Raw genomic sequence first — 26666 nt, 5'->3', positions numbered from 1 at the left:
CTTTCTATTTCTGCTACCACCCTAATTCAAAATCTTAAGTTATAACTACAGTATATAACTTCCTAAATTGTGTCCCTACCTCCAGTTTCTCCAGGCTCTAATTCTGTCTCTGCCGTTCACTGCTCTATCTTCAGTACCTGGCAAAAAGCTTGGTATATAGTAGGTGTTCAATAATTGTTTGTAGCATGAAGACCATCATAGCACTTATTTCACCCTTGTAGATAGTTGTGAACCTATGTTCCCTCCTCAGGCTGCTCCCATAACCTTAAGAGCTGACACCATTGTATTTTATTTATTTACTTATTTACTTATTGAGGAAGATTAGCCCTGAGCTAACTGCCACCAATCCTCCTCTTTTTGCTGAGGAAGACTGGCCCTGAGCTAACATCCGTGCCCATCTTCCTCTACTTTATATGTGGGATGCCTACCACAGCACGGCCTGCCAAGCGGTGCCATGTCCACACCCGGGATCTGAACCGGCGAACCCTGGGCTGCTGAAGCAGAACGTGCACACCCAACCGCTGTGCCACTGGGCCAGCCCTGAGATCAACTTTTTATAAAAGGTCATTTGTGTTAAAACCTTACCAAAACTGATTTTCTCCTTACGTGGTTTTAGGAGAGAAGACATCTCAGTTTCAACCTGATATTGATCCCGTTCCCTGACACTGCAGTCTGAACTGGCTAGACTAGAAGTCACTTAGACCTGGAACCTCTTTATCCAGTAGCTGGTTTCCAGTACTATGGGGCTTCTGAAGTAAGACAGGACTTGTGTATTTTATTAATTCTCTCAAGAAGTAAATCCATTTAATCCATTTACTCAGTTCTTTAAGCAGAAAGTCTCCAAATCCACCAGGTAAATTCTTTTTGTCCAAGGCTAATCCTGCACTTCGAGGGAAGAACAGGCAGGGAAGGAAAGGGGCACTAACGAGCTGCCCACCACACAGCACGTCCTCAAGACTATCTCAGTGACCACTTTTAAACTTTATTTCACCTCTTTTAGGAAGGCACACAATTTGATCTATCCCCACAGACAACCAATCCCCTAAGTCTTTGGTGCTTGCTGGTCCCGTCAACAAGAAAATTCCATATACGTAACTATTAGCCTTTAGCTAATTTACCAGCCAGTGCCCAAAGTTGTTTAATTAGCTGACTTTCACATCAGATGGTTCCCAGAGAACTAAAGCAGTTCTCTCAGCGCGTAAGGTGGCAACAATCGTGAAATCAATGGCCCTGTAACAGTTTATTTTCTGCTTTTCAATGTAAACACATCAACAATACCTAATTTCCGTTCAAACTCATTTCCCTTTTATTAAAGTCCAAGTTACCATTACATGGTTTGGTACTCAATAAAGGAAAACTTGTTCAAATAAGGTAATATGTTATCATCAGTATTTCCAGGTGACTGTTTACAATCAAGTAGCATTATCAATAAATCCTTGGGAAGCCCATCTGTAAGAGAAAAAAATGAAGAATCAGACAGGATACAAAAAGGAAGAAATCTTACTAAAACAACCTTTAGAGCAAGAGTCCAGGGAAATCACTGCCTCTGTGTAGCCTTTTCTGCTCTTACTTAATCTTGCCTAGAGTCAACTTACAGGGGACTAGCTGTGACTTTTTTGTTGTTTATACACCTGGTACTTACTAGAGTAGTCTTTTCCAATCAGCAAAGTATTGGGGAGTTGCCCTTTTAAAAAAATTTTAAAAGAAATATAATGCTGCTGCAACTAGAATATATCCAAAACACAAAGATCTTCTGAACTTCTTGGAATAATACGTGATAAAATGAAAATTAAGCCCAAATGTTTAGACAACCTTTTAAGAGTCCATTATGGAATATGAACCACAGACAAGAGCTTCAAAAATATAACTAGGAAATCTTCTATTCTCAATAGTTTTCTCCAAGTACTCACAGAAACTTTTAATAACACACACAAAAAAACTCTTTCCATTTATTACAAAGATGAGCTATCTGATTTTAGGGAGTTGGTGACGATAGTGGTAGTATTGGGGTGGACAAAGATAAAATTAAGACTCCTGCTCCAAAGCAAGCTTTAAAAAGAGATCCCAAAAGTGGATTATAAACCTTAGGCATTTTCTGCTCAGTTTGTCAGTAGGAAGACTGAATATAATAGGGATTCTTTGAGTTCCAAGATTTTTTTTTTTTTTTTTTTTTTTTAAAGATTGGCACCTGGGCTAACAACTGTTGCCAATCTTTTTTTTTTTCTGCTTTATCTCCCAAAACCCCCCCTGTACACAGCTGTATATCTTAGTTGCACATCCTTCTAGTTGTGGGATGTGGGACACCGCCTCAATGTGGCCTGACGAGCGGTACCATGTCCGCGCCCAGGATCCGAACCCTGGGCTGCTGCACTGGAGTGCGCGAACTTAACCACTCGGCCACGGAGCCGGCCCCGAGTTCCAAGATTTTTGAATACATGTTTCAATATGTGTTCACTAATGATGTCTTAACCAGGCTCAGTGGTTCTTTATCTAGTGAGGGATTTGATATTAGCTCCGTAAATAATTTTAAGACCACGTTTATTGAAACTTTTATTGATAAGACAGTATTTCCAGTTTTAAAAATAAACTCCCTCTTACTCTTATGAAACAAATCCTCTCTTTAAGCCTCATTATTTACCTCTGAGAAATAAGAGCATGGCCTTAGTAAATGCCTCAATACTAAAATGGTATATAGGACATGTGGCATAGTAAGGACAATGGACTCCGGAGCCAGATTGCCTGGGTTCAAATGTGGGTTCCACTAGTAGTTGTATGACCTTGGACAAGGTGCCTCAGTTTCCTCATTAGTAAAACAGTAAAATGGGAATAATTATAACAATACTAACTACCTCACAGGACTGCTTATGAGGATTGAATGAGTTAATATTTATAGAGCACTTAAAACAGGCCTGACACATAGTAAGAGTATACACAATATGTGTTTGTTAAATAAAATAAAACTTTGAGTTACTGCTTATATTATTTTCTGTTTCACAAAGAATTTTCTGCACACTGCTCACCACATTAATCCTATGGCTGGTTTTATTACCTAATCTGTCCTTCCATAGAGAACAAGGTATCAAATACTTCTTTTTTTTTTGCAAGGAAAGATCCACTCTGAGCTAAGATCTGTTGCCAATCTTCCTCTTTTATTTTTCCTCCCCAAAGCCCCAGTACATGATTGTATATCCTAGTTGTAAGTCGTTCTAATTCTTCTATGTGAGCCACCACCAACAGCATGGCAAGTGACAGATGAGTGGTGTGGTTCTGCGACTAGGAAGTGAACCCAGGCTGCCAAAGTGATGAGCGCTAAACGCTGAACTTTAACCACAAGGCTGTCAGGGCTGGCTCTCAAATAAGTTTTTATTATTAATGAGTACTTACTTGACTATTAAATTCTAACTTGGGCACACAAAAACAAAGCCATCAAATTAATAAAACTCTGCTATTAAAAATAAACAATATGAATAAAAGCAGGCATGATGAACACCTTGTATGCCGTGGATCACCTTTAGTTTGCGGGAGGCTAAAGGGCTGGAATTAAGGAAGGGTACACAGAGGGCTTCAACTCTATGCGAAACCAGTCATTTCTTGGGGGGGGGGGGGGGGGTGGAACCAAAGCAAATATGGCAAAATAATAATATCTGAAAATCTGGGTGTGGTTACACTTATTCTCTATGCTATTCTTTTTTTTTTTCCTGCTGAGGAAGATTTGCCCTGAGCTAAGATCTGTTGCCAATGTTCCTCTTTTTGTATGTCAGCTCCTGCAGCAGCATGGCCACTGACAGACGAGTGTGCGTCCAGGAATTGAACCCAGGCCACCAAAGCAGAGCATGCTGAACTTAACCACTAGGCCACTGGCACTGGCTCTCTATCCTTGAAATACTGTATATAGATTTTTAATTAAGGAGGTTTTTACTTGCCTTTACACCAGTAAGAGAAGAATTATAACAATTCTAGCTCCTTAAATTTATCATCATTGGTACTCTCTAAACCTCTATGCTCACAGCCTCTAACAAGGCCATTAAAAGGTCTTACTCTGAGAATACTGAAATGTCGCTCATTCATCTCTCTCTAGATTCTTTCCTGCCTTATTCAGTAGTGAGTTGCTTACCCATGGGGTTTACACTTTGTCAAGGCCCAGTTCCTCTGGAGTGGAGATTCCCAGTTCATTTAAAGTTGGTCTAAGTTCCTGGATCACATAGGGGTATATTTCCTTATGAGGTCCTGCTTTGTCCTGACAGCAAAGAAAATATTCACATTTAGCTCTCTGAAAAGCCATCTCTATTACAATGAACTTGAAAATGCTTTTAATCAAATATACAGAGGATAGTGACAGAGAATACAAGTCACCTACTTCTTTTTAGGACTTTTATGGCTCGATGAGCAGTACACAGGTCTGTGCCTGGAATCCGAACCTGTGAACCCTGGGCAGCCAAAGTGCAGCATGCAAACCTAACCGCTACACCACCAGGCCAGCCCCGAAGTCACCTACTTTTAAGTTAACATATTTGTTCAATAAAGAGAACAACTTATGTAGGCACTATTCAAGGTAGGTTTTTAAGATACCTTGAGAATACCTAAGACAATTAAGACTAAATCCAGGGGGAAAAAATAAATATTTTAAAGCCTTGAGTTACTGGAAAAGAAGGTGGTGATGACAGAATTTGGTGAAGGTAATTAAATGTGCCCAGCAGGCAACAGGAATAATTAAGTTAACACAAGAAAAGTTTTTAAATTTGTCTCTAATTTCAGACTCTAACTGAATTAGCTGCTGGTGCTGAACGGATTGATAGCCTACAGAACCCTTAATTATCGTACCTGTTGTAGAAAAAGTAATGTCACATGTTCCCTCTTACAGACTTTGAATCTCTTTCTTCTAGACCATAATATCTTTTCCTGGAGAGCTACGCTTAGAGAACACTTATTTCCAAGACAAGAGAGTTTTGACGAATACTCATTCACTGTGACATATAATTTTATCTATACTGTCACAGGGTACCTCAGGGACAAACATTAAAAAGGCAAATGGATTAACACAGCGCCAAGCTGCTGTTCTTCTGCCTTTAACAAATTCTAAGTCTTTTTAGTTCTATTTTTTTATTTATAAAATTCTTGTTTAAAATGCATTGTATTTATTTGTTCATTACAGAAAAATCAGAAACTATAATCAAATAACAAATAGCACAAAGGTAAATTGTAGTTAAACCTTTGTATATCCTTTTTTTTTTTTAAGATTGGCCCTGAGCTAACATCTGTTGCCAATCTTTTTTTTCTCCTTCTACTTCCCAAAGCCCCCCAGTACGTAGTTGTATATTCTAGTTGTAGGTCCTTCTAGTTCTGCTATGTGGGACGCCACTTCGGCATGGTTTGATGAGTGGTGCTAGGTCCACACCCAGGATCCAAACCGGTGAAACCCTGGACTGTAGAAGTGGAGTGTGGGAAATTAACCACTCAGCCATGGGGCCAGCCCCTTGTAGATCCTTAATTATTTCTTTAAGATAAATTCTCAAATGGAATTGCTGAACAAAAGGATATCAAGCACAATTTTTAAGGCCTTGGATAAATTCTGCCAAACCGCCCTCCAGAAAGATTCTAACTGCAATGTACATTCCCTCTAAAAATGAGAACTGATTAAAAACCACAGAATATGCTGACACCTAATCAACGGCCCACCCACTTCCAGAACTTCTTTAGCATTATTATTTCACTGACCTTGACAACCTCTAGGATGCGAACTGCACTAGCAAAATCATTTAACCGTCTGCATGCCCGCAAAGCAGCATCAATGATTTTGGGTTCTGGAACCAGATCATAGCCAACAAGTGTATTCATCCCTGTCAAATTAAAAAGAGGGGCCATATCAACCTAGAATATCCTTACTTAAACTACAGTTTAATTATCTATATTTGTATTGAAACAGACATGTGATCTTGTCTGTTTAGGCCTCTATTATCTACAAAATGAGAGAATCTGCCTTTAACAAATTCTAGATGATAAGATCATAGTGGATCTTCCAGGGAATTAGTGGAAAGAAAGAAGTATGCAGTAGCATGCAGACTGAAGGGAAAAAAACCCAAAAGTTTTCTTAAATGCAAACACAATTTTCATAATAATTAGCTGGTTTGTTTTCAAACAAGAGGGCTATTTTCAACTCATATCTTTAGATCTTAGTACAATGTATGTACTTTGGTTGCTTTAAAATAAATTTGATTGGAAAGTAATCTAAAAACACCCAGAGAAATGCTTAAGGAGAGTTAATGAAGCCCAAATGAGGACATTAAGGAGATATAGAGAAATATTAGCGCACAGACTCATAAACATTCAACCAAAAAGTGACTGGACATGATTACTTTAGGCTCTGCACAAAATGACACATCATAAAATTTAAGATTCTCTTAATGGGAAAGCAGAATTGCTATTCTTTTCATCACTTCTACTCAAGATTATTCAATAAGAATTTCCCTGGTTGCAGCAAAATTGAGTCATTACATTCCTGCAGAGAAGTTTGAAGCACTTAGGTTTCTTGCTTTTATTTATTTTAAAATATTTAAACAAAGGACACCAGTGACTACAATGCTAGAATACAGTCATAAAGACTGAACTCTTGGTCTGAGATAAGTTGCCTACACTTAAAAAAAGTTATCTACTAGTCTAACTATCAGACTAGTTATCATTTTTTCTTTAACATTTTTTTTTTTCATTTTTCTCCCCAAAGCCCCCGGTACATAGTTGTATATTCTTCGTTGTGGGTCCTTCTAGTTGTGGCATGGGGGACGCTGCCTCAGCGTGGTTTGATGAACAATGCCATGTCCGCGCCCAGGATTCGAACCAACAAAACACTGGGCCACCTGCAGCGGAGCACGCGAACTTAACCACTCGGCCACGGGGCCAGCCCCAAGAGACTAGTTATCATTAATACTACTCACGTTAAATGTGCATCTGCAAATTTAGGAAAAACAAATTCTAGCTTACTTAGACTGGGCACTTATTCAGGGCAAGACAAATCATAACTGAGAATAAAAATAACAAAAAACCCAAATTATTACCAAGAAGGGAAGAGAACCAAATGACTACTTGTATAAATTATTTAAAAGGTACAAAACTGTTAACTCTTGCTCACCCTGATCTATCATGATAGCCGTGGTTTTCAATCAGGGGTGATTTTGTCCCCCAGGAGACATTTTTGGTTGTCACAACTTGGGGGAGCTTGTGGCATCTAATGCATAGAAGTTAAAGATTCTATCTAACATCCTACAATGCAAAGGACAGTGCTTGCAACAAAGAATTATCTGGCCCAAAATGTCAATAGTGCCTGCCTTAAAACAAACACTATGGAAGTTATAAACTTTCTTAACTGCAAGTTGCAAGACAATACCCAGTTTACATGATACATGTTTTTAAAATAGTTGCTTTCAACAAAGTAGTGGAAGACTACAAAGCAGTTCATAATTCTATACCAAAATAGACAAATATGGCTATGTTCCAATTACCTTTACGCAATTCCCAGGCATCAATATCTGGCTTGTTGAAGTACGTCACCCAGCGAGCATCAAACTCCTCATCTGTCTCATGTGACCCATGGGAGTAGCAGCGAACCGACTGGACAGCTACAATGGAGAAAGAGCAATAACTTCAATATACAGAAGTAGCATTTGACACGTCTCGTCAGTATAAGGTTTTTGCTTGTTTTTTCTTTTTATTGCATTAAAATTACACACAAAATTTACCATGTTAACCATCTTTTAGTGTACAATTCAAAGGTATTAAATGCATTTGATTTGTATCATTTTGAATCAATTATCTATGTCATGGTAGGAAAATTATTCAGCAGGTCAAATGAAACAAATCTTTTGTATTGATATGAAAAAAATCTTAAAAATTAGGCAAAGAAAAACCAGTAGAACAAAAAGCACTATATATGTATGTTTATGCTTTCTTCCCATTAATGTGTAATGCTAGCTTGAAATTGTTAACAGTGGCTACCTTTGGAAGGAAAAACTTTACTTCTTCATACACTTCCATAATGTCTGAATTTTTGCAATAAGTAGAGTATTAATTCCTAATTTAAAATAATGTCAATTCTAAGTTCCTAAGTAAATTTATAAGATATATATATATTTTTTTTGAGGAAGGTTAGCCCTGAACTAACTGCTGCCAATTCTCCTCTTTTTGCTGAGGAAGACTGGCCCTGACATAACATCCATGCCCATCTTCCTCTACCTTATACGTGGGACGCCTGCCACAGCATGGCTTTTGCCAAGCAGTGCCATGTCCACGCCCAGGATCCGAACTGGCAAACCCCAGGCCGCTGAGAAGTAGAATGTGCACACTTAACCGCTGCGCCACGGGGCCGGCCCCTATATTTTCTTGATAAAATTTTTTTAAAATCTTATGCCCTCCATTAAATTATATTTAAAAATAAATTACGGGGCCAGCTCAGTGGCGCAGGGGTTAAGTTCACACGTTCTGCTTTGGTGGCCTGGGGTTTGCCAGTTTGGACCCCGGATGCGGACATGGCACCACGTGGCACACCATGCTATGGTAGGCATCCCACATATAAAGTGGAGGAAGATGGGCATGGAGGTTAGCTCAGGGCTAATCTTCCTCAAAAAAAAAAAAAAAAAGGAAGCCAGGTAATACTTTGCCCAGGGCTTAGCACCTTAAATACTCAGTAAATGCCAGCTATAAATTAATTTTATCTAAAAATGTCTTAGTTGATCTTCTATTTATGTTAATCATAATTTACAGAAATAAACATTCTTCAAATTGCATTTCCTGTTACATGAATTAGACAAGCTTAGTATAATTTCTAATTTTTTGGGGGGGGATGGAGCGTGAGGAAGATTGTCCCTCAGCTAACATCTGTGCCAATCTTCCTCTATTTTATATGTGGGATGCCACCACAGCATGGCTTGATGAGCAGTGTGTAGGTCCATGCCCAGGATCCGAACCTGCAAACTCCAGGCCGCCAAAGCAGAGCACACAAACTTAACCACTCGGCCACAGGGCTGGCCCTCTAGTTATTTTTAAAGGCTTAACATATCAAAAAAACAGTAACTACTCAGAAACCTCCACTGCAGTTCTAAGAATACTCCAAAATCTAAATGTCAGGAATATCCTATACATCCTTAATGCAATAACTGGCAGGAGAAAGAGCAGAGAGAAAAAAAAAAAAGAAAAGAGACAAAGATGGAAAACTGGCCAGTCCTGGAGATGGACTGTCACTGCTAGATCAAGGACAAGAATTCTCACTTAAATTACTATTTGAGCCTATAGCAAAATACCTGCCAAAGTCACAGAGGATCACAACACAAGTCCCAATTTTCTCAGAGACCTAAATTAGCTCCACAGTCCAGGCCCAGAACAAAGTGGGAGATGTACATAAATGGGCTGGAATTGGACACCCTTTAATTTCTATGACAAGAAAAAAGAATGGATCCCTAGATCTAAACGAACTTAGTAAGTGCAAACATTTAAACAAAACTATGTGGGTATTTAATAACTCATAAGGACTAATATTCATTTAATATATTGGAAAGCATAGATCACAACAACCCTCTAACCCACTGTTAGCAAAAACTTATAAGCTACCTTTTTCAAATATTAAAGTTACCCTTAGCTGAATATTTAAAGTGCAAATGTAAAATGCTACAACTTTGGAAGACTGTTTAGCAGCTTAACAAGTTAAACACATACCTATTATACTATGCAGTAATTTCACTTCAAAGTATTTACCCAAGAAAAGGGAAATAAATGTATTCCCTCCCCAGAGGTAATTATTAAGCGCACCTTTCCTATCACCCAGAAAAGTGTTTCATGATAACCAATTCCTTTTGCTCACTGCTGGGCATGGATTTCACCAGGTGACTGGTAGCTGGACTTTGTTTTCCAAGTGAAAAAGATGAGCAGCAACTGCAAATCCTAGTCAAGGACATCAATGCATCACCTTCAATGATTTGTTCACCTTCCTTCTACGAGTCCCAAATTATAAACTGGTTGTACTCCAAAAAGACCTAATATGAAACAACTATTTAGAATACCAAGCACGCACCCCTTACAGGAGGGCAAAAACAGACTTTCCCTCATGGTTTAAATTATATTCCTAATTCCAGGAATGGGTAGAATAGGATCTATTCTCCTAGCTGTGAACATGTCCCCCATATGCTTAATGTTTTGATTCTTAGGTAAACTAGATAGGCATTCTTTCCCTCTCCCCACCAACCCAACTTAAGTACAGTGTACAGCATTTCCACCTAGTTTTAAGGCTTGCAGGGCAACCTATCTTGGAAAACAACTGCTCAGAGCTTTTATAGAACCTAAAGTTTCCAGAGCAGGAAAAAGGAAGTAGGTGTAAAAAACAGGGACACACCTACGGCCTCAAACTAAAAAGCAGAAACTGCTTTTTGGCATTCAATTAAGCACTCTATTAAAAAAAAAAAAAGCTAACATATTTAGAAAATTAAGAGGCTCATTAATCTCTCTGGTTTAAGTTTAGTTAAATCAGATAGCTTTCCATCTAATAACTGATCAGCTCAGACAAAGCCCAAAGAATGGTCATTTTGGTGGTAGTAATGCTAGGAGTAAGAGAAAGAAACAAATAATGTGAAGGGCACATGAACAAGCTCAAAGGCAGGGTTGTTGAGGTCCAAGGCTTAGAGCAGCCCTACACCTTGGGGCCCAAAGGCTGGAAATTTAGAAATGTGGAAGTGGTGCAGAAAAGAAGGTTGGAAGGTAATAAAAAGTGCTACTTAAATTCAGCCCTGCACCAAGAAAGGGAAAGAGAAAACTCCCACCCTTCCAGGTTGTATAGGTTTTGAGGGCTGACTAGAGAATCTAACCAATATTCAAAACATTTTAGGGGCCGGCCCCGTGGCCGAGTGGTTAAGTTTGGGCACTGCACTTCGGTGGCCCAGGGTTTCGCCAGCTTGGCTCCTGGGTGCGGGCATGGCACCGCTTGTCAGGCCATGCTGAGGCGGTGTCCCACATGCCACAACCAGAGGGACCCACAACTGAAAATATACAACTATGTACCGGGAGACTTTGGGGAGAAAAAGGAAAAATAAAATCTTAAAAAAAAACACCAAAACATTTTAATTATCCAATTTCAGCAGTTATTGGAAAAAATTCTGTTTCAAGTTGGAGGCTTCTTTACAGACCAAATATGGAATTTGAGTTACTACTCAACTAGAGCAAACTTGAGGCCCCTCAGGTTAACCCTTCTGGAGCTCTCTTTCAAGTATACTCTCATCTGACCTTGGATAGCCTCATCCAAGAACCTTAATCCTTTCTGACTCACAAGTGCATAAAATCTCTTCAGTTTCATACTGATAACAAACCTCAACCTATAATATACAAAAGTGAAAGGCACTATAATAAAGCAAATACGTACTAAGCATTTGTGCCAGGCAAGGTGCTAAGAGTTACATTATCTCATTCAAACCTCACAACTACCAAATATTATCCTGATTTTAGAGATGAGGCAACTGAGTCTTAAGGTTAACATGTCCAAGGTCACAGCTAGAAAGGAGCTGACATAAATGTAACCAATACTGCCTCCTTGTGGCAAATATTTAGGTATATGGGACAAACACCTAAGATAAAGCTTTTTGTTTATGAACTATACTCAAGAGTGGGAATAGAACGCCTAGAAGATAAAACACTATGTCCAAACTTAGTAAGAAAAGAGGAACTCCTTAATCTGCAGTTTGCCAAAAACCTCTGCCATTTCCGAACCTGCCACAAAATGCAGCTATTCTTTTGAAGGGGACCTAAGAAACCTCCCCAAAACGTATCTGTATGAAAAAATTAAAGCAGTATTTGCTGATTTAGCACTTAAATAAGGAAAGAAACAAAAAAACATAAAATCTGACAAACATGAGGATGCGCCGAAAATAACTATAACTAAGAAACAGAAAATGGTTCCATCACTAATAAAGGAGTCCGTTTCCCAGGACGGGCCTCAGTTTCTTTTTCTATAAGGTGGTCTCCATGGTCTTCGAAGTGTATGCCAGCCTCGCCCTTCTATGATAAAGTCTACATTGAATGAAGCAAAACACACTCCTTAGGTTCTCAAGCGTCTAATTAAAACACTCAAAACAGTCAAGAGAACAACCTTACTGGTTTTGAGTTTCTGAGCTCATGTGTTTAAATATGCATGCTTAGGGGCTAAATTTCATAATGTAGCATATACTAACACCATGGACCACGATCAAAGAGCAGCTACAATAATTAAAAGTGCAGTGCTGGACACAAAGCCTCCTGGAATACATATAAGACAAAATAAGAGACAGGAATCAGCAACACACTTCATAATCAAGCCATCAGGCTTCTAATCCGAAGCAAAAAAGAACCCTTCCCCATGTTTGCAGAACCCAGTATTTCCGGGTCTGTGGTACCCAATCTTCGAAAAGAGTAATGTTCTCATCATAAGACCTATCAATTCAGACTCTCTTCCAGACCCCCGCAAACAAGCACACACATCTATCTATGGTAAACGTGGCAGAATTAGAACGCGGCACAACAGTCTCTAAAAATGACAGTACGGTCTGTGAAAATGACACACAAGACGCCAACCAGGAAATGCATGATAACAAAGTATACTGTGTCCCACACGGAAGCATACTGTATTCTCGGAAGGCGCTGGGGGCGGCGGTGCCCGGGTCCCCGGAGGGGCCACCCCGCTCCTACACTGAGCAGCGCGTCCTGTGGCTCAATGTCACCTTCGCCGAAGCGCGGCGGGCTGGCGGCGGACGCTCCCAGTCAGGTGGCCGCAGAGGTCAGTGCCAGGGCACGGCCACGGCCCGGGACCCGAACGGGTTCGGTAGGCGCCTGAGGTGGGCTGTCCCCTCCGCGGCGCCCACAGCTGGTCCACACCTGACCAGTAAGCGGTGCCCGAACCAGGAAGCCGCGCTGCGGAGGGCCCCCGGGTCACGTCCTCCAGTCCTCCACAACTGAAGGCAGCGAAGAGAGCGGCCAGTGGTCACCGGGTTCGGCCCCCCGCCCGCAGAGCAGGGACTAGGCCGCGGGGCGAACCAACTCTCGAGTGGCGGCGGGGGCCCAGGTCACCGCAAGGACACGCGGGCGCGGGCAATGGCAGGCGGGGGCCTTACCGGCGGCGGGGCCGGGGGCCGGGGCAGAGTGCAGGAGGCTTCGACGGCTAGCCCGGGCAGCTGCGGCTGCTGCTACCGCGCAGCGGCGAAGAGGGGCGCCCAGCATGACGGCGACGGCGGCAAGCAGGCTAAGGCTCAGTGGAAGCCGAGTGTGAGCTCACGGGCCGCTCCGGAGCGCGCGGGGTCGGACTCACGCACCGACGCACAGCGGGCGCAGCGTAAGGTCCCGCCCACTGCGGCGCTCGCGCCTCGGCGGGAGGGGGCCAACATGCTGCCGCGGGCGGACTACGGCGGCGCGATAAGGACAAACTACTTTGGCACCGCCCCACGCCGGGAATCGGGTCTCGTGGATTGCAGCAGCCATTATGGAGCGAGCATGGAAGGAAATCGAGCGGCCAGCAGTGGACGGTACCGTGGTTTAAGTACGCTTCCGGAGGCAACTCCATCACCTACCTCAAAGTGGGAACGACTATAATAATAATGACAATTTAATAAAAATACCTTCTTTGCTTACACACAGCCTCCCCCATACCCCACCCCTTTGACGCTTAAAATAGAACTAATGGGAAAACAACTGCTACATGTAAGGAACCTTATTAGTAACTATTCTTATATCACAAAACTACAAGTGAAACCGGTATACAGTTAGCCATTGTCAATGAAAATAATCCATAACCAATCTATAAATGAAAATTTGGGAGAGTTTATTCTGAGCTGAAATCTGAGGACCATGGCCCGGGGCCTTTCTTCCCACAGGAATAAAGGGCACCAAAGAAGTGAGGTATACAGAGTGGTTATATACCCCCAAACAGGATATTTCACATATGATTGAAATGTCCTTCCCACAATAGTCACAGGATTGCCCTGTCAGCACAGCGCGTGGACACAGCAGGGAGTGGTCTGCTATCTCGGATGGCCGTAGCAGGAGGCAAGTCTATTGTCTTGAGCTGGGTGGTCACAGGTGAGGGCAGCAATCAGTTCCTAGCCTAAGGAAAGATGCTTAATCCTTAAAGAAATGCCAACGTTGGGAAGGGGAGGGAAGTCAGTTACAGGAGGTTACCAGACAAGCACAATAAAATGTAGATTTAAGTCCTTGCCTTTGGCATTGATTAAGAATTTCTAGAGAGAAGGTCATCTCCTTTCTTCTTGGTACAGAGAGGGAGGCACCTTTACAGATAGAGATTTCCTTTACAATGTAAATGTCTCCTTAAAAAGGGGCAAGCCAAGTTCTACTTTTCATTTGCTTTCCTGTCTGCAAAGAAACCAGCCTCAAATAATCATGCCAAAGAGACATATCTTGGGGTGGCCATTTCCAGGTCCCCACATCCTCATCAGTTGTAGGTCCTTCTGGTTGTGCTGTGTGGGACACAGCCTCAACGTGGCTTGATGAGCGGTGCCATGTCCATGCCTGGGATCTGAACTGCAAAACCCTGGGCTCCTGAAGCAGGGCGCCTGAACTTAACCACTCAGCCTCGGGCTGGCCCCCCACCCATTATTAACTGTGATGCTTAGGCAATATACTATCCTACTCCCACTAGGTTCCTCTAGGTAACATCTCCCTAGTGCCTGGGTCACCATGGTAATGGGTGTTTTAGCTGTTTTTCAGGAATTAGGACCCCCTTGTCCAGTTCAGGCCACCTGAGGCCACCAACCAATCAACTAGACCTGTGAAGGTGCGTGAGAAATGACCTTTTTGAGGTCAACAGACTAAACACTCCACGCTCAGATCATGCTAACAGCACCATCTTGTGGTGAGGCCGTGAAGCTTTACTGGGCTTGTGCAGATCATCAGTTACCTCACTTCTTACCTCCAGTCATCTATCCCCACACTCCAGACCACCTTGCCCACTACCCCATAAATATCCCTGATTCTCCATTTTGGGGGAGGCAGATTTGAGGCTAATTCTCCCACTTTCTCATGTGGCTGCCTTGTGATTTAAACCCTCTCTCTGCTGCAACCTTGTCATTTTGGTGATTGACTTCCTCGGCGACCAGCAAAAGCAAACCTGGTTCGGTAACACAAGAATTGAAAAATGAGTCCAACCGCTTCTCTTTACAGATAGAAAACAGGCTCAGAAATTAGGTTGCTTGGGCTGGCCCGGTGGCGCAGCAGTTAAGCGCGCATGTTCCGCTTCGGCGGCCCAGGGTTTGCTGGTTCAAATCCCGGGTGTGGACAAGGCACCACTTGGCAAGCCATGCTGTGGTAGGCGTCCTACATATAAAATAGAGGAAGAAGGGCATGGATGTTAGCTCAGGGCCAGTCTTCCTCAGCAAAAAGAAGAGGTTTGGTGGTGGATGTTAGCTCAGGGCTACTCTTCCTCAAAAAAAAAAAGAGGAAATTAGGTTACTTGCTGGCAATCAAGGCTCTTTTCGCCAAATCCCCAGTTGTGAGGACTCACTTGGATATTTCTGACCAAACTCCTGGCCCCATTTTCTACAAGAGGGCTCCTATAAGCAACTGCTCTGAAATGAGGTTAAATTCCAAGACTTAACATCTAATCTGGCCTCACCAAACTACATCATGTCTTTGAGCTCCTGGGCAGTGGGGCCACTTTCCCCAGGCCTGAATTATCTTGCTGCCACCCAGAGTTAACGAGACAGTCTGTTTTGTCTTGGTATCCCTCATTCTCTATCCCTGGACTCACTGAGGAGAGAAAAGATGGACATTCAGGCTCCTCTTTTGCACTCCAGGCCCTCTCTTCTGGGTGTCAGCATCTGCCCTTCTCCTTTTCCTCCCTAGAAGTGTGGCTTTAGAGATTATGAGCCCGGCTAGGAAAAGGATAAAAAAGCTTTTCTTTTCAAGCATCTGACCTCACCTCCTCCCAACAACCTAACTAAAGGACACCTGGGGAAGCTTTGACCTCTGTATTTCAACTAATACTCATCAAACTTCCAAGAGGGGGAAGCCCAGGGTGTCAGGGCTCCTGTAATTAAGTATTGGGATATATTGCAACTGAATTCCAACTAGTCTCTCTGCTATCCGTCTCTCCACTTTTCCTACAGTGCCTTAGATTGGCTACTAGAGTGTTCGTGGTGTTGTTTTTTAATACAGTTATGATCATTTATTATCCCAGCTAAACCTCATGACAACTTTGTGAGATAAGCATTTATCCCATTTTATGGATGAAGGAATAGACTCAAAGGACACTTGCCTAAGAATCACACAGCTAATAAATAGTAGTGCTTAGATTTGAGCCCAGGTTTGTCTAATTCCAGAAATTGTTTGCTTTCCTCATCACCCCTGAAGGTAGGCTTTGCTGGCTTCTCAGCGAATTCTGAGTCCCCTGATACTTGCGGGCAGTTCTCAGCCTTTATCACCTGTATTAGTTTTCTATTGCTGCAAAAAATTTACACAAACTAAGCAACCTAAAACAACACTCATTTATTATTTCCCAGTGTCTGCAGGTCAGAAGTCCACGCATGGACTCTACTGGTTCTCTACTCAGGGTCTCACAAGACTGAAATCAAGATGTTGGCCAGGTCTGTGGTCTCATCTGGAACTCAAAGTCCTCTTCCAAGCTTGTTCAGGTCACTGGCAGAATTCAGTTCTTTGCTGTTGTAGGACTGAGTCTCCATTTTTTCTTGCTAGCTGTTAGTCAAGGACCACTCTCAGATCCTAGAGGCCACCTCCTGGGCCTTACCAAATGGCCCCCTCCATAGGCCCTCTCACAATCCCACAGCTTATTTCTTCAAGCTAGCAGGAGAGTGTCTCTCTGACACTTCACCCTTTTAAAGACTTCATCTGATCAGGCACAGGTCAGGCATATCCAAGGTAACCTCTCTTCTGATTGACTCAAAGTAAATGGATTAGTAGCCTAATCTTGGGAATGATATCCCATCAAATTCACAGATTCCGCCCTGATTATACAAGGCATGTACACCAGGGGGCATGAATCCTGGAGACCATCTCTGAATCCCCCCTACCACATCACTTACAGGGGCCACTGCTTGTTCCCAGGTCTGCCTCCAGTTGTGCCTCCAACCTCCAGGCCATTCTGCTGCTTCTGGTGGGTGTTCCCTCCCTGATGAGTTCAGACCAGACATCCTGGATCTTGCCCAAGGCCATCAAGGTCTTTTGTCTCTTCTTACCATCTTCTGCCCCGAAATGCTTTTCTGTCCCTCTGGAGAAGCAGTAGCTGGACTTCAGATGCCTCACGGATCATCATCACTAGTCCATCAGCCTATGGGCTTCCTGTTGCAGCCCAGAGCCTTCATCCTGGAACAGTTGTGATGAGGCATTTCCTCTGATGTCTGCAGAGGGGAGGGATGATGTTACTGAGGAGCTTGTGAGGAAAAGGACACTGTTTCACCATGTGAATGTCTAGTAAAGGGAAGTTCACATTCAAGAAAAGCTCTTATCTTCTCTGGGGGAAATGAAACATGCATCAGGAAAACAACGAATCCTGCCATTTCAAGGCTGGAAGTGGCCCTTGAGGCCATTAGTCTGACCCTACATTGCTTCCATTTCCTCAGGGCCCTACTCACCTTCAATGATGGTGATGTCCCTACTAGACTGCTTTGAAAATGGGGATGAACAAGATATGGCACCTGAGAGAATGACATTCTTCCTGCTGTTGAATTATAGCTCTGCCATATGCCCTTAGGCGAGTTACTCCAATTTCCTGAACCATAGTTTCCTCTTCTATAAAATGGGAACAATAGTGGAACCTATCTAATAGGTCATTGGGAAGATTACATAAGATAATGCATGTAAAACACTGTGTCCTGGCTGGCATACAGTAAGGGTTCAATAAATGGTAACTGTTACTCTGTAGAACAAGTATTTTCCTCTTGTAAAATCATAGAAATTCTTTTCCTAGGGCAGGGTAGGTTGTGAGATGGGGACAAAGCATGGAGGTGGGGTAGACAAACACACCATATGGATCACTTGAGAATCAGGGAGAAGGGTGGCAGAAGGAAACAGTCTTCAAAGGTAATCCTGTGGGGCCACCATCCAACAGAGATAGGAGGGCTCTGATGATACTTTTTCGTAGTTTATTTATATTATTATGTAATTTCCTAAATTATTATTTTTATGATCAGAAAATCATTAAAGGATATAATTTTGTATTGAAATATAACACATACTAAAATTCACCCTTTTGAAGTATACAATTCAGTGATTTTTAGTATATTCACCATGTTGTATAAGCGTTATCAGTAGTTCCAGAACATTTTCATCACCCTAAAAAGAAACCCCACACCCAACGGCACCCACCAACCCCACTAGCCCTAGGCAACCACTAATCTAGTTTCTGTTTCTATGGATTTGCCTATTCTGGACATTTCATATAAATACAATTAAATGACGTCTTCTTTCTGTCTGGTATCTTTCACTTAGCATAATGTTTTCAAGGTTCATCCTCATTGTAACATGACTCATTACTTCATTTTTCATGGCAGAATCATACTCCATTAAATGGAGTTACTTAATGGAGTATAATTAAATAATTTCTCTTACCTTTCATCAGTTTATGGACATTTGGGTTGTTTCCACTTTTTAGCTATTCTGAATAAGGCTGCTTAAACATTTGTGTATGTGTTTTTGTGTGGACATATTTTTCTTTATTTTTTTTTTTACAGATTTAATTTTTTTCCTTTTTCTCCCCAAAGCCCCCCAGTACATAGTTGTATATTCTTTGTTGTGAGTCCTTCTAGTTGTGGCATGTGGGACGCTGCCTCAGCGTGGTCTGATGAGCAGTGCCATGTCCGTGCCCAGGATTTGAACCAACGAAACACTGGGCCGCCTGCAGCGGAGTGCGCGTACTTAAGCACTCGGCCACGGGGCCAGCCCCTGTGTGGACATATTTTTCAATTCTTTTGGGTATATATCTAAGAGTATTATACGGGTCATATGGTAACTCTATGTTTAACTTTTTGAGGAACTGCTGAACTGTTCCAAAGCAGCCTGCACCATTTTCCCTTCCGGCCAGCAATGTACACACGTTCCAATTTTTCCACATCCTTATAATTTTTTTTAACAAAAAAAGCTGAGGGCTGGCCCGGTGGTGCAGCAGTTAAATGTGCAGGTTCTGCTTCGGCGGCCCAGGAGTCGCCAGTTCAGATCCCGGGTGCAGACATGGCACCGCTTGGCAGGCCGTGCTGTGGCAGGCGTCCCACATATAAAGTAGAGGAAGATGGGCACAGATGTTAGCTCAGGGCCAATCTTCCTCAGCAAAAAGAGGAGGGTTGGCAGCAGTTAGCTCAGGGCTAATCTTCCTCAAAAACAAAACCAAACAAATCTATGGTGACCTTGAGCTTCTTCAAAGAGTAGTTAGAACTCAAGGGCCCAGATGGGAAGAGAAGCTGTGGTGCAGATAGGTTGGGCCACTGTCCATGGACTGGACCGTTAAGGACTTCGATGTGGCATCAGAACAGTTCAGAAATCTGGCTCAGCCAGTCTTTATTCACTCAGTCAACAGTTCTCTGTGGGCTTCCTCTGTGTCAAGAGCTGGGTAGGGAACAAGGCAGGCAGGATCCATTCAATCATGGCTTCTGCTTTATTGGGGTGACTGACAACCAGAGGATCACATTGAGGGTACAATTACAAACTAAAATCTGTGCTCTGAGAAGAAGAAACCTGGTGTCACCAAGGAGACTCTCCTATGGCTGTATTTCCTTCCTTCCTCCCTCCCTCCCTTCCTTCCTCTTCACTTCCTCCTTTCCACCCTCTCCTCCTTTCTTCCCTCCCCTCCTTTTTTCAATTACCCCTCTCTCTGGGAGACAGGGAGGTATTTCAACATCACAGTGAAATAGAGGGGACTAGAGTCCCTAGTGACTAAGGTGGGCTTAGCAATGACCAAACTGCAAAACTAATGGGGCGTAATGGGGTGGGGGTTGGGAGACTGAGAGAGGGGGATGAGGGAGGTGTGTGAGTGGGTGGGACTTTATTTGACCCAGGTCGTCCCCCTACTGTGCAGTGAACATGCCCTGGCACGTTTGTGGCCAAGGGACAACAGCTCCTAAAGTTTTTACCAATTTGAAGCTGTGGACACTCTCCCCCGCCCCCCGCAATCCCTCTATTGTTTGGCCCTTACATAACATATCCCCTGGGATGCCAGGAAGGCAGGCCAAGTCCTGGCCAGGCTAAGGTTAATGCTACAAGGAGAAGCTCTCCTCTGTCCTGGCTGTAATGGCAGTGAAATCCTACCCAGTCTGGGGAGCTCTCAAATCTGTCCGCACTACCACTGTCCCATCTCTTATCTCTCTTTAGCCTCTGAGATCCAGTCAGGCCCCTTCCAAACCACCTCCTACCAACACAGGTGTCAGAGGGATCTTTTTCAAACACCAGTCAGCCTGGGGCACTCCCTGGCTTCCATTGGCCCCCCACTTCCTTCAGGGAGGCTCCATGTAACCTGGCTCCCACCTGGTACTCCAGTCCCACCTGCCTCTCACCACGTATCCTTCAGACACTTATGGTTCCCATAACAGCAGATGTAGAATCACCTTCTGTGGTCTGCCTGGAATTCCCTGTCCAGTCTTGTCTAGCTGTAACTCCTTCTGGTCCTTGGGGAACCAGCCCCATCAGCACCTCTGGGTATTAAGTGCCCCTTCTTAGAGCTCCCGCCTTTGCCCACTATCATTATATTGTGCTGTAACTTTCTTTTCTTTCTTTCCACTAGACTGGGACATCATTGAGGCAGGAAAAATGTCTAATTACACTGTGATTCTTCCCCCCAGCTCCACCCTGTGCCTACATTAGGACTTGGCACAACAACAAAGTCCCTCAAGGCCCAGCTGGAGGTCCACTGCCCGTCTGACCACAAGCTCTGGCCTTGGATTATATACATTTATTTTCCCAAATGGATTTTTTTTTCCTGAAGAAGATTTGCCCTGAGCTAACATCCATGCCAGTCTTCCTCTTTTTTTTATTATGTGGGCTACCAGCATAGCATGGCTAACAGAGCAGTATATGCCTGCGCCTAGGAACCAAACCGGGGCTGCCAAAGCAGAGCACGCTGAACTTAACCACTAGACCACAGGGGCCAGCCTCCAAATGGATTTTATTGTGTGATATGACAGCTTTGTGGGTGTGAGCCTTCACTGCCACTCCTAGCCTGCATGTGCCCAAAGGCAGGGCCCAGGAAGCTCCTGGATAGAGGCCACAAGAAAGATGGGGTCTCTCAGGGGGGCTTCCCACTCCCTCCCATTCTGCTACTAGTCAGCTCCCAAAGTGGGCGTCTCTGAGGGGCTCCCCTAGCCACTCTCCTCCTTATTCCAGCACTTCTCAGGTTTTCACCTCAGCCTTGGGATGGGGGTGTACAGGTACAGCTATCGTCTTCCTGTGGAGCCTGCTCCTGGGTCAGCAGGGCCAGAGGATCAGTAAGGCAGGGGTGGGGTGCTCACGGGTGCTGGGTTCCATTAGCATCCAAGAGCACCTATCAAAAGAATGGGAACTGACCCTGCTGGGGTGGAGTGGGGGTGCAGAAAAGAAAGCCAGTTTCAAAACCCGCTTTCTGGCATGGGAAGCAGAAACTCAGCCCACCGTGGGGGCAAGTTAATACTCTGAAGGTGAGGAAACAACATGCCCCTCTCCTCCCCATGTTGCAGGATGAGTTTCTAGGCTGGAAAGGGACTTACCTGACTCAAGCCATCAAGAGAAAGCCTCTGCCTGCATAGTCCTCGTGAACCAGCAATCAGGACTTCAGACACTAACGGCCTTGGAAGGTTGGCCCTTTTCCAGAATCAAGACCAGTCTCCTTTAAGCTTCTACCATGCAGGACCTCTTCCAAGTTTTATCATTTACTTTACATATGGAAACCCAGGACAGGCCCAGAGCACGTTACTTGTCCGGAGAGTTTACATTCTCTCTATTCTTCTTGGGCTGCCCCTGCGAGGGTCAGAGAAGCACACTCAAAAACCCTTGGTTCTCCCCAGGGACTCATCAAGAACAAGAAATTGAGGAGCGTGATCAGTGTCAGATTCTAGATGACAGGGCTCACTGATCAAAAGCTTAAGCAGACAAGGGGGTGGGGGACAACTCCCTGAAGGGCCCCTCCTGTCAGCTGCAGAAACCTACTCTTGTCACCAGCAGAATTTATTTCAGGGTTCTGCCAGCAAAGTGACTTACATTTTTCCCTATCTCCTTTCCAGGGGTGCTGTCGAGTTGCATTGGGTGGGCTCTGCTTCTGAGATCCTGGAGCTATGTGCCCCTCCTTCACTTGCTAGAGTTCTTCCAGCACACAGCACTTCCCCCTACTCCCCCCAGTTGACTTGGAGTTGGGCAGCGCAGCTTATGAGGCTGTTATCTTTCCACAGACAGCTGTGCAGGGCTGCAGGCAGCAGCTTATCAGGGAGCCTGCAGTGATTCACAGCCCAAGTCCCAGCTTCTCTGCTGAATAGTAATTTCCAGCAGTGGATTTGTGCTCAGTCTCTCTCCTCCCCTCTCCAAGGGTGTGCTGTCCTTTCTGAGAGAAAGCAGTGAAGGGGAGATCCTACCATGGGGCTCGGGGGGTGGGGTTGTGCCAGCCTTCTGAATAAGGCTGTCTATTGGCAGGAGGCTGCAGGTTTAGGGACCCCAGTGGGGTCTGCCACCCTTGACAGTGTCCCTCAGCAGAGTTCATCAATGCTCGGCTTCCTTCCCCTCCCAGAAAAGCAATGTGCTGCTCCATTTCCCTTAGAGGTAGTGCACAAGGGGACAAAGGCACCCTTTGGGCCACAAGCCCCTGAGGCTAGAACCAGCCAGCAAGGGCTGGGAGATAGGGAAAAGCCAGGAACTAGCCAATGTGTCCCTTGCACCATTTTGAAGCTCTCCAATCTTTGTGCCTGACCCTGAAGACACCAAAAGCTAAGGATTCCAAGCTGGAGAGGACTGAGACACAAGGGGGTAGGCCAGAGCAGTCTCTGCACAGTGGTTAGGAAAAAACCTGGGGAAAGAGCCATTTTTGCATTTGTTTTATTGGAAGCAAGACTCTAGCTGTGGGGCTCAGGGGAGCAGGCATGGAGACTTCTGTCCTGGGTCTCTCCCTCTGAGCCAGCCGGGGGTAGGGGGCTTGTTAAAAGAGCTAGAGGCCATGGAGATGCCCCTGCCACGATTTCAGGATGCTCCTTAAAAGTAGGGGAAGGAAAACTAGAAAGGGAACTGTGTTCTGGAGCGAGGGGCAGAATAGTGCCCCCCCACAACTCAGACTCCCCTCTCCTCAAGCAGTTTCTCAGCCCTTGCCCTCTGCTGCTAGTGGTGGGGGTGATTACAAGAGCTCTCCTGGGCTTCCACACTCAGAGGCCCCCACCTGAATGCTGGGTACCTTTAACCCTCGGGGTCCCTGAGCAAGGCTCGAGTCCCCCTGCCCACCATTCCCTCCTGAAGAAGGTCCCAGTATGGCTCAAAAAAGCTGAAGGTGGAGTTCTGCGTCTTCAGGCAACACAGGTGGAGGAGCAACCAGCCCACGAAGCTTCCTTGGGGTCCCTCTCTTGTCGCCTTGGGGTCCATGCTGCCAGTCTGAGGAGTTGTGTCCAGGTTGTGGGCTCCAGAGTACCGAGGCCTGAAAGGCTGAAGGTGCGTCTCAAGGTCCATCTAGGTGGCCCAGAGCCGGGAATTCTCAGGCTGTCTAGTCCTCTTGCGCAGCACCTGGCTCAGGTTGTGATCGCTTCGCGGAGCCTTCTCCAGCCGCAGGTTCCCCTAGGCTCCTCTTGGATGTGGGCGTGGATGGCTGGGAAGAGGGGCCAGCAAGGGGGTTAGGGGGCTGGTAGCCCGGTTGGCGCGGATCCAGTGCATCCTTGGAAAGTAGGATGGCGAGGCTGGGCACGTTCTTAACTACACTGAGACTGGTAGCTGGGTCGCCAGGCTTCTGACTCGGCGAGGGCCCAGGTGGCTGGCTCTGCCACACCTCGCGCACACTCCGGTAGCGCAGCCGCGTGACCTGGTGCAGGCCCGCCAGGCGGCGCTTGAGGATCTCCGCGCACGTGACGGTCTTGGTGGTGGCCCGACCGCAGCCGCTGAAGACGATGGCGCGCGTGGCTGGCTGCGCCATGCTGGCGGTGGCGAAGGCCAGCAGGTTCCGGATCTTGCTGCCCTCTTTGACCCGCATGTGCACCGCTCCCGGCGCCAGGTCCGCGAAGGGGCCAGAGCCCGGGCCACCCCCATCGGCCCCGCCCCCCACCGGCGCCTCCTCGGAGCGCACCTTACGGAAGTTCTCCATGCGCCGTCGTTGCCAGGACCGCGGGGACGCGAGCTTCGCCATGGGGCCGCCTCAACCCCGGGGCTGCATGGCCGCCAGTCGCGTCCGGCAAGGGCCGGGAAGGGGTAAAGATGCAGGAGACGCGTGGACGCTGGCAGGCGGGCTAGGACGGCGCGATCCTTGTCTCCCACTTCTCTCCAGTGGGCGCTGCTCTACTCCGCGCTCTCGGCACCCTGAGCTCCGCACCTTCAGCGGAGGCCCCGCCTGGGAGCCTGGGAGCCCCCGCCCCTTCCGCCAGGCCCCGCCCTTAACTCGGCCCAGCCTGCCCGGGTCCCAGCCTCGCCATCCTCTCGGATTCAGTCGGGTCCTCAGCTACGGGGGCGTGGGAGCGGTGCACACGCTGGGGCGCAAGGGCAACGCCAGGCGGTGGGTTGTCAAGCGAAGTTCCCTTATGATCTCCATCAGTCGTCTCCGAGCCAACCCTCATAAACGGGCAACCTAAATAAGAACTGCGTTTGTGATGCAAATGCCGCCACAAGTCGGGTCCCCGAGCACTTCCGCGTTCAAATTGAAGGCTACCCCTTGTCCCCTCCCAAGGAGAGATTTCTAAGTAGGCTGCTGGGGCCTCTTTCCTCCAATCCTCCAGAGAACTCCCCTACTCTGTCCCTTCCGCTCCCGAGCCAGTATTCTCGCCTCAAGGACAGCCTGTGCACGGTCAGCAGAGTGCGGGAGGCGCTGGCTCCGGCTGTGCTCCGCGCCTACCCTCGGACGACTATTCACGGCGTGGTCCTCGCAGGGCAGCCAAAAACCGAGATGTCAGCCTCGGTGCGCCTGACCGGAGCTGGAGGCTCCTGGACCCCCGTACACCCCTGCGTGTGGGGAGTGAGGCTCTGCGTCAAGCTGTTCCCTGAGGTGAATGGGAAAAGGAGACCCCCTTCTCCAGGGGAGTTAAGCTCCCTCCACCCATGCCTGAAAGCACACCATTAGAGCTGCATGCTTTAGGGTGAGCCGAGCATGCTTCCCTGCTAACGTGAGTCCCTTCTTCCCAAGTGGAATTCGTTGTCAGTCAGCCTTGACCCCCTGAGACTCAGTGGGATCCTTTTTTTCAAAAAGGAGACGATGAAGGCAGGTTTTGAGAGAGAGAATGGCGGAAGGTGGGAAGTTGAAGCTTTGGGGGTATTATGAAGCTACTGGGTGCCCCTCTCAGGGAACTCCAAGGGATGAGGAAAGTGGCCCTGGATCTCCTCCCAAGAGAGATGAGCAGTGAAGGGAGGGGTGAGGTTGGGATTGAAGGACTGCTGATGAGAGGGAGGGGGTTTGAGAAGGAGCTGGCCCCTCTTTAGAACTGCTCTGGGGCATCGCCCTTCATCCTTCCACCCCTCTCACACACACGCACAGTCAGAAACGAGAGAGTGGGGCGCCTGATCCGGATGGGGCAGACTAGAACTGGGTGTAGCGGGGAGGCGCACGGAGAGCTGCCTTGGGCGGGAAACTCTGAAAGTGCTGGGGGCATACCAGTGCTTGGGGGTGCTGGGCCCCAGTCATGAGACAGGGCTGTCACGGTCCCCCTCTCCATCTTCAGGATCTTCTCGCCTCCTCAGCATCTTGTATCTTCTAGTTCTCGGCCCTTGCTGTTCAGAACCTGGGGCTGACCCCATTACCGCCCCTTGGGAGTTGCTGGAACAGGTGGATCTTTGCGCCCCAACGTATGAGCGACCGCCCCTTCTCCGATCTCTTGCTCGCGCGTTGGGATTAAGGGCCCTCGAGGTCGCAGTCCACTCCAAATATGGACTTTAGCCGCTGCCCTTCTCCCGCGGGCCCCCTGAGGAACAGCCATAGAAGCTGGAGGTACAGCGGCCTTGAGAAGACACAAAGATTGTCTGCAGCGCGTAGTGGGGCGCGGGGAACCTCAGGCTCTGCAAGACCCAGGCAGTTGTGGGACTTAAAGGTGGCAGTTTCGGCTAGGCTCGAGAAAAAGTGCCTGAATGGCTGGAATTTACGGTAGAATAGGCTGGTTAGGGAAGAAGCGAGCTCTCCATCCAAGAGGGGGATGCAAGCCTAGGCTGAACGTTCACTTGGAGGGGATATAAGCAGGAGTCTGTAGTTTGGAGGCAAAGGCCTAGAAGATCCAGGTTTGGCGAGGGTAGGGTAAGGATGGGGCTGTTCTGCGTCCGCTTCGGTTGGCCCTCAAAGGCACCTACCCTCAACCCCCCCCAACTGCCGCCAGCGGTAAAAGACTCGGATTCACTTCGCTCCCCAGTCAGTGAAGGGAGAGCGTGGAAAAGGCCTGCATGCCCTCCCGCCGAATCCCTCCCTTTCCCCCCTCCCTCTGCAGCACTTAAAATGTAAATGTACTTCGTGATTAGCCGCCGGGTCGCTAATTACCTCTGTAGCCATTCATTACACTGTCAGCGCGCGTCGTAGCCCGCCGGCTGTG

At 46.2% G+C, this 26666-nt stretch overlaps 2 protein-coding genes across 2 annotated transcripts; both read right to left on the bottom strand.

Annotated features, from left to right (window-relative positions):
- Window positions 1-1282: 1282 nt before the first annotated feature.
- On the bottom strand, window positions 1283-13401 carry COX5A (cytochrome c oxidase subunit 5A). The gene is made up of 5 exons (XM_070574991.1): window positions 13113-13401; window positions 7494-7610; window positions 5716-5837; window positions 4115-4237; window positions 1283-1449 (listed from the first exon to the last, which is right to left on the bottom strand). Exons 1-4 carry the CDS (start codon window positions 13216-13218, stop codon window positions 4124-4126), a joined length of 459 nt encoding a protein of 152 aa, XP_070431092.1. The 5' UTR covers window positions 13219-13401; the 3' UTR covers window positions 1283-1449; window positions 4115-4123.
- Window positions 13402-16479: 3078 nt separating this feature from the next.
- On the bottom strand, window positions 16480-25913 carry RPP25 (ribonuclease P and MRP subunit p25). The gene is made up of 3 exons (XM_070574939.1): window positions 25745-25913; window positions 21693-24727; window positions 16480-17363 (listed from the first exon to the last, which is right to left on the bottom strand). The coding sequence occupies exon 2, from the start codon at window positions 24290-24292 to the stop codon at window positions 23660-23662; it is 633 nt and encodes a 210-aa protein (XP_070431040.1). The 5' UTR covers window positions 24293-24727; window positions 25745-25913; the 3' UTR covers window positions 16480-17363; window positions 21693-23659.
- Window positions 25914-26666: the final 753 nt, after the last annotated feature.

This window comes from Equus przewalskii, chromosome 1, assembly GCF_037783145.1.
Source record: "Equus przewalskii isolate Varuska chromosome 1, EquPr2, whole genome shotgun sequence".
NCBI classification, from domain to species: domain Eukaryota; kingdom Metazoa; phylum Chordata; class Mammalia; order Perissodactyla; family Equidae; genus Equus; species Equus przewalskii.
Note: the sequence above shows the minus strand (reverse complement) of the source record. Positions and strands in the feature narration are given on the sequence as shown.